The sequence below is a fragment of the Drosophila eugracilis genome, unplaced genomic scaffold (genome assembly GCF_018153835.1).
Source record: "Drosophila eugracilis isolate 14026-0451.02 unplaced genomic scaffold, ASM1815383v1 contig_2088, whole genome shotgun sequence".
NCBI classification, from domain to species: Eukaryota; Metazoa; Arthropoda; class Insecta; order Diptera; family Drosophilidae; genus Drosophila; species Drosophila eugracilis.
In genome coordinates, this window is record NW_024572964.1 from 6,909,892 (window position 1) to 6,921,033 (window position 11,142).

The 11,142-nt window shown below is 44.0% G+C and overlaps 1 protein-coding gene across 2 annotated transcripts; it reads right to left on the minus strand.

The window, feature by feature from the left end:
* Positions 1-344: 344 nt before the first annotated feature.
* Positions 345-10,418, minus strand: LOC108107573 (paired box protein Pax-6). 2 transcript variants are annotated; one of them, XM_017215133.1, is made up of 6 exons: positions 9,837-10,418; positions 5,526-5,792; positions 2,928-3,068; positions 1,523-1,969; positions 1,253-1,437; positions 345-1,083 (listed from the first exon to the last, which is right to left on the minus strand). In XM_017215133.1, the coding sequence occupies exons 1-6, from the start codon at positions 10,054-10,056 to the stop codon at positions 469-471; spliced, it is 1,875 nt and encodes a 624-aa protein (XP_017070622.1). In that variant the 5' UTR covers positions 10,057-10,418; the 3' UTR covers positions 345-468. The 2 variants fall into 2 exon arrangements, with proteins under 2 accessions (XP_017070622.1, XP_017070623.1); XM_017215134.1 differs by having other exon boundaries at positions 616-1,066.
* Between the last annotated feature and the right edge of the window lie 724 nt (positions 10,419-11,142).

Consider the following 11,142-nt stretch of genomic DNA (forward strand, 5'->3'; position numbering starts at 1 on the left):
TCGGCAGCGCATGTAATTAAAGCCACATTAATCACCCGGCTCCAGCAATGGATGGAAGACCCTCTCCCCACTGAACTGAGCGATCCCAAACCCATCCATGCCAGGTACTTGAGTTCGAGTCTCTGAGCTCTGAGCTGGAGCTGAAGCCTGTGCCACTGCCTCTGTGTCTGCTTTTCACTTCGCTTTTGGTAGCCACAAAATTGTCAGATTTGTCCACTTGAGTTATTTTCGAAAAGTCTCTTTCGGAGTCTGTCCCCCCTCCCCCACCCATCGCTCCTTTACCCGGGTGTCAAAGGGTGTCATCTTCTGAATTCCCAAACCAATTATACGAAACTCGTGAGAACTTATCGCACGCATGTCATCGTTTCGATTTTATTTGTACTCAGCACGCGGTTAGTTGTGGTAGAAACTGAATAAATTAAGTAAAAATTGCACTAAATTCTCGATTTAAAGCGATAGGAAAAATGGTCACTCGGCGTCGTGCTCCACGTTGATAACCTCAACTTCTTCGTCCTCCTCATCCTCCCCTTCCGTCTGTTCCCGCTGATTAGTACTGCGGCCTGGATTATGACCCAGATTGCTAGGTGTACCCATATATTTGGCTATGTACTGGCGGGCAAAGCTAAGGGCAAAGGCCGCCGCCGAAGCCGAGGGCAAAGTCATGGGCATCGGCATCGGCAAGTTCATGGGTAAAGCTCGGAAGGCACTGTTCTCACCGCCCATTGATAATGGAGCTGATGCTGTGGGTGAGACAGTTGCCACCACCGCTGGCTCTACCACGTGCTTGCTGCTGTCCATGTTGCTGTTGCTCATGTTGTTGCCGTGATTGGCGATGTTGCTGCTGCTGTTGCTGATGCTCTTGCTGGTGTTGCAGATGTTGTTGCTGCTGGTGTTGCTCCCTCCGTTGCGATTGTAGGGATATGGCTGCTTCGGCTGGCCAGAATCTGGTACTGGAGCCGGAGCTGAAGCCACCGGACTGACCACCGGCGTGGGTGAGCTCGACGTCGATGGCGAGTCGCGCTGCTTGAGCAAGTTGACCCGCTGGTGGCGCCGCCATTTCGCTCGTCTGTTGGAAAACCAAACCTGGTTGATCAATCGGTGAAGAGACAATTTGTTAGTCGATAAAAAAAGAGCCGGGGAACGGTGTTTTCATCATCTCCGGAGTTGCTAGCTCCGAGTGTGGTTAGTAGGGTGTAATGTGGGTGTCTTGGGAGATCTTGGTATCGAGTAAAAGAAGGTTCTAACGACTCACCTGCACCCTGGCTTCGCTCAAGGCCGTCCGGCCAGCCAGTTTTTCGCGGGTGTTCACACATGGATAGTGTGACTTGTCGAACTCCTTCTCCAGCTCGTCCAGCTGCTCCGGACTAAAGGTGGTGCGGTTGCGCCGGAACTTTGGCTGGTCACTGTCCTGCGAATCACTGTCTTCGCCTTCGATGTCTGCGCAAGAGTGAAATGTGATTTATAAACATATTTCAGAAATAAAGGGATTTAATGTTATAAAAAGTTTCCAAGTTGGACCTACCTATCACCCTATTGGCATCCGCATCGGGTGACCGGCTATCCCGGCTTCCCGAATCAGGGGAAAGGGCCGGCAGGGAAAGCCGTCCACTTCCCGCACTACTATCTCCACAGCCACTTCCATTGTTGGTGTTGTTGCCATTGCTGTGGGTGGTGTTGCTGTTGCTGCTATTGGGATTTGAGCTCATGTTGCCATCACTGCCGTAACTACTGCCACTTCCGCCCGGTTGCAGGGCTCCACTGGATCCCGCGGGCATTGGAACTGCACCCCAAAGCGGATGATGCGCTGGCCAAGTGGGAAAACTGGTGTAAGGATGAGGATGCGTTGGATGAATCGCATAGCCATAACTCGCAGCCCTGGCGAACTCCGCTGCTGCCCTTTCAGCAGCCCGATTCCGCAAGATTCTATTGATGCTGCTTACTGAAGGAGCTGTGGCATTGGTGCAGACACCTGGGAGAAAATAGTAAGGAAATTATTAGGAAATCTTCCAATAAGAAGGCGCCTCCTTTGTTCTTGTTTGTTTTACCCCACCGGATGCTGTGCATCATGACCTGCTGATGACCCCGCAATGGTCTGGAGATTGACTGTAATGAGAGTACCGATTGGGATCTCGCTGTGTGTGTGTTCGTGCGTCTCATGCGAGAGATGGCTATCGGAACGATTCATTGCCCCGAGCGATGCGAACTGACCAAGTGTCCTCTGTCCAGTGTCCACTGTCCACTATCCACTGACCATTTCCACTGCCCACGGGCAACTGTCAAGCGGCAGCAGCAACCAGTAAAAAAAACAGTCAACTGGTTACTGGCAACTGGACTACTTACTGCCTCCCATTCTGTCCGCGATTATCTCGCAACTCCTGAGGAGGGAACCCAAAATGAGTGACACAAATGTGAGCACATTTACATATCAATCGGACTCGGGAGCGGATGTTCATAAATTAGCCAATCGATAAATCTAAATCTGCCGACGACGGTGAAACAATATATATCCTCCTCCTGATTCTTACAACATTAAATGAGCCCTCGGCTCGGGCATTCGCATTACGAGCACCATAAACACATCAATCCGCAACCGATGCCTGCCCGATTGCTGATGGCTGCTCTTCTGCAGTTCCTCCTGTCAATCTAGGGTCTTAAGAAGCTAAAGGAACTAAGGAACCTAAGGAAGAAGCGCGTAAGCAACTTGGAGCCCAAGAGCAGATCACCAGAAGACTTGTCGCGACCGTTGTCATTTTGTTGGGCAATTTCGCTTTCGGGGGTTCCCTGTCAGTTAATTAGCCCAGCCAACTCGCATTGTGTCTCTCTCCCTAGGAGATACTTCGATACCCCCAACTCAGTATCCCTACTCCATAATCCAATGACTCTGGCCCATTGATCGTCATCTGCCAGTGGACTCATTGTTCGCCTACCTTCGGTGATCAGTCGCTCGCGGATTTCCCACGCGAAGATCGTCGGATTCTCGCGCTTGTACTGCTCGATCTTGGAGACCACAGTCGGGGTGGCCACCTTGGGCTTGGAGCCGCCAATTAGGCCTGGTGGTCGTAGTGTGCCTGCAAGATTGAGAAATTGTGGATTAAATATTTGGACATTTTCTTGGGGAATAATGAGGAAGGGAGGCCTTTTACAGATTATAGTTTGGTAAAAAAAAAAAAGAAAGGGAATTAAATTTTAACTTTTTTATTATTCACTTAATATGAAAAATTTATGTGTTTTGCTGTTTTATGGATGTTTGCCAAACAATTTTTACGAACTTTTTATGTTTAATAATTTTAACAACGCATGAATGGAAATTATTTCCTGTCTTAAAGAGGTAAAACTTTGACATTTTGGCTAAAGGCTTATAATATTTAAGTTATGATTTATTTAAAAACTTTAAAAATCTAGAAACTGATATATCTCCTTTTCTTTTTTAAGCTCCTAACTAGATTTATGTAAAATCAAAGACCCTTTCTGACCCCTCATTGTTTTTGAAAAATGTTTGTAATTAAATAAATTTATTTTTGGGCCCCCGAAATCTGTTCGTTCGAGGGCGTGCCAGCTGTGTTTTGGTAGATATATATATATATATAGTATAGCTCCCCATCCCAGTTGTGCAATCAATTTGGCTGTTTTTCCTAGGTTTATGCCTTTGGGCTTAGGTATTGTGCGACTCGCATAATTTTCACATTGTTCAAAGCCCGGCCGTGTGGGCGTTTTTCGAACAGGTCAAAAGCCCTCAGGCGGCAGTGCATTGTGCTTCCAGATAGACGATACCAGATGCCGAATAGCAGATACCTGCCTACTAGCTACCTGGCTACCTGTTGACTGCCTGCTCCGAGCCACTAACTAACTAGACAATTAAGCCAGCAGCCGGCGTCCATTCAGTGGAGCGCTAATTTGAATATTTGACAACATCAGCAGTCTGAGGCCGCTCAGACTCCAAGTCGCAATCATTGGGTGGGGGGACTGCGGCGAGGCACACACACTGGAGGCACACTGGAGTCAACAGAGTCACAAACTCAGCTCAAATGATAATTCGTCGGAAGCAGTTGACAGGCGGGCGCGTTTATCTTGTAAATTGAGCTCTGTCGCTGAATTTTACACCCAGAGAAAATCCCTCCCATGATATCTCTTCAAATCACCGGATTAGCTGGCTCATTTGGACATGTCATTAATTTCATTTCGAGTGGCAAAACTATTATCTATACGAATAGTTTCTAATTAGCTAACTAATTTATGTGGAATTTAAATACATTTTTGTTTTCCGTGCATTCGGTTGGCTTAAATTAATGAATGGGCACAAAATTTGTACTTGTACATTTGTTTTTCTATCTTTTTTTTTCTGGCAAAACGGAAATTATTTACACAATTTAAATTGACTTGAATGGGAATGAATGGCATCCACACACAGATCGAATGATGAGATTGGAAGTTACGCTAATGAATATCTGTGAATGGGCAGATTTATTTGGCGTAGCTTTTTCTGACACACTAAACTGGGTGGTGATAATGTAGGACTACTTAGTTACTTTTCTTCTTTTTTTGAACAAAAACTAATAATAAAATTGCCTAAAGCTGTTGTTTTTACTGAGGAAGTATTATAGGCTGGATTGCTTGGCTAGAAGCTAGAGTAAGCCATAGGAAATCCTAGCTTTAAGACATTTTTAAAGTTTAAAAGTCGGAATAGGTTGTTCTATAAACTCTAAACTTTTATAGGACACTGTTGTAGGCGGTCACCGTAACATGTCCAAAAAACAGTTACACTAACTTATCTATACTCGCTACGTTTTAAGCAATGTATTCCTCTCCCTTACTTTTTCATAAAGATGATACTAACGGACACTATATGTGTCCTGTTTGCACGATCTGCAAATGTCACCAATACATCTACAAATTAGACTAAGATAGAATAGGATAAAGGAATAAAGAACAGTTCGTTTTTGATTAAGATAACAGCACATTCTTTCCGACAACTACAATATTGATATAGTGGCTGCCTATTTTGGTAACATAATTTGGTAATAACCTACATATGTATGTATTCTTTTTGATGAAATATTTTCCATTTTTCTGTTTCTACAAATCATCCAACTTCTTAGAGTTCCAAACTTCCGTCTCAAGCTGTAAGCTTGCAATTCCAATTAGCCAATTTGAGAGCAGAAGTTTGAAAATCGAGAATGACATGGCTGAGTGTTATGCCCACAGGTGGCAACAGGTGTGCAGCTGCTGCTGCTGCAGATTTCCTTAAGGGAAAAGCGGCTAACCAGTAGGAGCACAAGATGAAGGGGTGACCAGATGCAGGTGTAGGCGATGGCAATGTCGATTGGCAATCGATTTGTCGTGTTTACGTGACCCCACAACGGAGCCGTGCAAATCGATTGGGACGCTTGGGGACATGTGGCGATTGCATTTGGGGCGCGTGTTTTGTGGTTCCGCGTTATGCCGCTAATTTCATTGGTCAGGGTGGTCTAGAGTCTAGACCACGTTGAACTTCCTGCTTTCCCCTTCTTCTATCCCCCTTAACTTACCCAGCAGCTTGGATACAGCTCCTTGTTGGGATAGCATATGCTGGGCCAGATCATATCCTCGAAGTCCAAAGCGGGATAGCTCTAGTAATCGATGCTGGGAGGCCAAGGCATTGAGATTTGTAGCCGCCGCCGCTGCTGCTGCCCCTGCAGCTCCAGGTCCAGCTGGTGCAGTGCCTCCGCAGAAGATGCCACCCAGCGTTGGCGCAGGGGGTGTTCCCTGGGTCAGGATGGGCGTGGAGGGGCTCAAACTGTGCGGTTGGGCGAGAACTGAAATTGAAGGGTAAGAAAAGATTAATACACTGAGAGAAATTACATTCTTGTTCTTAATCTAAGCAAATTATATCTTAAAGATAAAGTTTCTATTTTTTAGGTCATAATTTCTGGTTTTTGTGAATTATTTATAATTTTTATAGTTCATTCTATATTTTTTTCTCCCAGTGTAGAGGCGCAAAATCATTAAACGTCAATTGGAATTTAAACGAAGCTGTTGCCGGCATTCCGCGCGTGACACAGAAACACCAAGAAATTTGTAGCCCGATCATCGACTGGTGGCCCCAAGGATTTGGCGGGGGACAACGAGATGGCTGGACAAATTTCGGTTTGTGTTTTTGATCGACGACGTCAAAGTCAGAGTCAATGTCGACCCATGTGCCGCGGAGCAGAGGGGCTCCTCCTCCTCCAGTCCAGTGGCGGAAGTGTCAACGTTTATGGGCATAATGGACGCGGTGTGGTCCATTACCGCTGACACTGACTGCTGATTCCAGTCGGAATTTATGAAATTCTCACTGGCAATTTGTTGGACCTGAGATCTTTGGATCTCTGGATTGGGAATGGCAATGGGATGGAAGATCGCTTGTCAGCGTGGTGGCAGCAATTGGCCATTCCTCGGATGTAGAAGCTTTTATGTTCATTTTGACATTTTATCTGATCGCGAGAACTGCACACATTTTAACACCTCTTTTTTGGTGCGATCGGGCTCCGTGTGTGGCGACGGCATGCCATCGGGTTTCCAGTATGCACTTCGAACGGAGATCGGTGATCTGGTGATCGCGGATCGGAATCAAGGATCTCCTTCCCAGCTCTTTGGCTAATTAAACTCCATGCAGATGCAACCAGTCTGGGCTTACTCCATTTAAAAGTAGCCGCTGCGGCAATTTGCTGCACTCGCATGTTGCGCCAATTGTTGTGGCCACGATGGTTATGGTTATGATCACATGCTTGATTTATGCCGCCGCAACAGCCGGCCAACTTGGATGTCAACAGTGCCTCCGGATTGCCATTGCTCCAGTCCCAGTCTTAGAGTTCCAGCCTCAGCCTCAGTTACAGTCCAGATTCTATGGTAAAGTCGGAGCCGGATCGACCGATGATTTACTACGCAATGCGACAGCTCCGACTGCCCCGCGATGCGCCTCAGTCAATTGCAAAAGCGGCTTAAAATCGCTGGAACCACGGCCCAAAAGTAAGACCCTTCACCGTGCTCCTTCGTCTTGTACACTGAGAAAATATTTCTTTTTGATGTTTCTTGGTTTAACTTTTGATAATAAGATATATTATTCTACCTTTAAGTTTCCATTCATTTTCCATTCCCATTTTTCATTTGACAAAAGTCAACAGCTTTATCTTTCTTACAGTGTACTCCATCGCACGTCACCGTGAGACTTATAACAAGAAGCGATGCCGATCGGAGTCGGGAGACGGGAGTCGGACTGAAGCTCGAACTCGGGATCGCAGCTCGCCACAAGTGATGATCGCCTCGGAATTCAATTGATAGTTTGATTTATTGCTACCGGTAACTTTTTGCCGCTGCATGCCCCCTTTTTTTTACCCGCCCGTTTGTGCCCCTTGCCCAGGCACTGCATATAAATTAAAGTTGCTCGCTTTTTATGTGGCTCCTCAACGCATCCTCATCTGGATGGAGGTTAACCCCTCATCCACATCTTTAACCACATCCCCAATACCCATCCCCAACACCTGCCCCTTCAGTTAGTGCTGCTCGCTGATCTTGTTTGTCGCGCGCAGCGCATTACTCGTCCTCTAAAGCTTCTGGTTTTTACTGGCACTGCACATTACTGCGATCTTCGCACATTTTCCTAAGCTCCAAGAATTCCGCGGCGGGGAGATGTACTCTTACATAAGTCACTCTAATTTTATGCCATCCTTTATTGGATTTTATTGTGTACGGTTGTGGATTATAGTTTGCTATTAAACTGTGCTTAACTAGCGGTGTGTAAATATGTAAATTAAATTCGAAAACACATTGAACTTTAAATTAATTGTTGGATGGAAGTGTGTAACTGTTTTTTGTTTATTTAACGGGTGTTAGGAAGGGGTTAATGATTGTAATTTGAATTGTTTGTTTTAGAATTATGGGATTTAAGAATATAAACAGTTTTCTTATCCTTTTCTTTATAAGTCTCACTTTTTGGTGTAAATTTAGGTGTAAACTTACCTCCGGTATTAATATAACTATTTCCTTTTCCAGACTCTTAAGAACTACCAAAAGCGTCATGAAATGATAACCCTCGATTCCTTAGCCGGCAACAACCATTAGCTGGGGTGACACACATATTCATATACGTAACGCAAGGCAAGAGTAACGTAAGGAGTTCGGACCATGTGCATTTTTGCCAACCAAACTAAGCCAAGCCGGAGTCACTCTTCAAAATCATTGTGCACACCTTTTATACGCTTGGCTTTCTAAGAATAATGCGAATACACGCACCACGTAACCTGAGACCCCTAAGTATGGTTTCTGCCCTATGCTTAAACTTCAATGTATGCCATGTACCTTGCCTCCTGTGTGCCCCCTTCGGAACCCCTTTAGATTCCCGCCTTTGGGTCTCCGGTTTGGGGTCTCCCTGTGTCTCTTTTTCAGAGTCTCTCGCTCTCTACCCTCTCGGCTGGGTCTCTTTTTATAATTATTTATTTATTGTGCAACTTCCAACACCTTCTAGAGACAAGTCAAAGCTTTGCTCTCTGCACCCCCTCCTTACCGTTCGCCTAAGAGTCCCCTTAGTTTCCATCCGGGACACTGTGTGTATCTTGCAGATACATTCGATGGCCGCCGACGTGAACTAATTTTATTTGACAACCCATACTTGTGCAAAACAAATTGCCACTGATGTGCGAAAGACCAAAACAGTTGCCACAGTTGTGTGTTGCTGCTGCTGCTGCTGCAGCAGTGATGTTGTTGTTGCTGTTGCTGTTGCTGCTGCTGCGTTGCTGTTGCTGTTGTGAAATTTCCAAATCATTGCACTTCTCCAGCAGGCATTTGACTAGTGCCACCAGTTTCTTGTGGCTGGCTTTTGTTTTAAACTGTTTCGGGCCCCCGATTCCGATATCCCTGTCAGTTAATGGAATTCACCCGAATCTTGCCGCTCACATGGAGCGTGCAGCAATAGCAATGCCACAGCGGCAACAGCAATAACACAAGCGATATCGCTAGACAACGTAGCAACATCGGTGGTTTTGGGAGCAAAATTAGTACTAAAATTAACAGACAAGTCAGTGGATCTAGTTGCAGTTTTAGTGGCTATGTAAAACAGTGGCAGTTGTGGATTTAGAAGGAATACTAAGGTAGGCAGGGAAGTAGACAAAGCTAAAACTTAATTTATGGACTTTATAAAGTGTCTTTTGAATATAGTTTGATATATAAAACAAAACAAATTTTAAGTATTTGGTTTTAATGTCTCTATTGGATAACCAAGTTGGTATTATTTGTATTTATTTTATCATTTTAGAAACCACTTTTTATTGATGAAGAAATTCTAATATCTTTTTCAACCAATACATCAGCAGTTTACTTACTTACATAGTCTTAAACACACACTTTAGTGACTTTTAGTAGTTTTTAGTAGCTTGTAAGACAAGTTTATAATACCTTTTCATGTGTTAAAGGAAGATTAAAGTTAATTTGAGATTAAAAATCTATTGTAAAAAATTACAGCAAAAATATGTATTAAGAGCTTAAGGCCGTTCGACGTAACTATTGTCAGTAATAGAATTACTTTTATTTTTAAAGAACATAATAAACTTAGTAGATAGTTAATCTAGTCTTTCCAACTTCAAGCTAAGCTTATGATCAATCAGTGATATTTATAACATAATATAAAAAAGGAATTAAAGGAAAATTCTTTAAAATATTAAAAATGTATGTATATATACGAAATTTAAGATAATCTGTCTAAAAATCAATATTTTTGTTTAATCAAGCACAGACGTTTTGCTTCCCATAATATTATATTATATAATATTTAAAAACAGAAAACATATTTAAATAAAATTTAAAAATTTGAATCTTATCCCACTCACCTGTCGTCGCCGCCGTGGGCGAAACGGGCGTGATTGCCGACGGCTGACCAATGCCGCCAGCGGAACTGCCCAAAAGTTGTAGATGCGACGGCAATGGCACGGCGGCCATGGGCATGATTGCTACCGGGGATTCAGTGCGCCCGGAAATTCCAGATGCGGTTCCTGGTATAGAAACTTTATTGGTTGTTCTTGTGGGTTCAGGGGATGTGGTGGTTGCCATGCCACGCTTCCAAATGGTAAGACCAGCAAGTAGGATGGATTAAATTAAGGGGGATCTTTAGTGAACGGGCGGCATTTTTTTTTTAATTGGGCCCTGTTTTTCCGACGGTTTTTCTTAAGGGATTATTTTCTTCTTTTTTTTCCCGAACGCCACTCGAAAACGCGAACCGGAACCGTTGGCTTGTGTTGCAGCCGTTGGTGTTGCTAGTTGCTGTTACTGTTGCTGCTGTTGCCGTCGTGTTGTTGCTTCTGCTCAACGCTCGCTGACTCGACGCGCACCGCACTTCGCACTCAAACTCAACGCCCGCCGACTCGCTGAATGAGACTGAGCTCAGAGCCACCGGCAGCGCAATATCTTACTTGGCTAAAACTGGGATCGGGTTGCTTTTGGCCGTTGTCGTTGCTGTTGCTGTTGCTGTTGCTGCATTCTGGTTTGCCTGTGGTTGTGGTCGGTTTGCCACTGAGCATTCAGGGGTTTTTTTTTCTTTTTTTTTCTTAGCCCTATGAGTGTGTGTACGTTTGAGCGTCGCCTCATTGAGCGCTTCAGTGTGGAAATGAGAGGGAAAAAAAAAGTATAAAGAAAATAAAAACCAAACCAAAACCGAAACAGTTGTAAAAGTTCAATAATTAATTACTCGGGCATTCGATTTCAGTGCATTGTTTATCAAACTTTCAGGCCAGGCCTAAGCTACCAGTTGCTTTCGGGCTTTTAATTGACGAGCGATTTTGTTTGGTAATACGTATATACGTGGTGTTGGCCAGTTGGAAAAGTTTGTATTTTATTTTTGTGGAAATTCCGACAACGAGAAATGGCTGTCAATCATCGATCACTGGTGAAGACACTGGGAAATAATGTGTTGTTTTGGGGAAAGAACAAAGGATTGGGATTTGATTTCGGAGGTATTATTTTTATGGGGAAATTATAAATAATAGGATTAATTAGGTTAGAGGGACTTGTAAAGAGGTAGTAGCTGAAGATAGTATGAGTTTATGTTTAAAGTTAATTTTAATGTAAAATTAGTTAAGTATAAAAATATTATTCAAAGTAAATATCTTCATTATATCCTTATATTTCCCAAGTATTGAT

Coding starts and splice junctions, on each gene's coding strand:
- LOC108107573 (XM_017215133.1), bottom strand. CDS start 10,056: ATGGCAACCACCACATCCCCTGAACCCACAAGAACAACCAATAAAGTT. Junction 1,970..2,927: donor CGAGCGACTGATCACCGAAG/GTAGGCGAACAA, acceptor ATTTTCTCCCAG/GTGTCTGCACCAATGCCACA. Junction 1,084..1,252: donor TGAGCGAAGCCAGGGTGCAG/GTGAGTCGTTAG, acceptor TTGATCAACCAG/GTTTGGTTTTCCAACAGACG.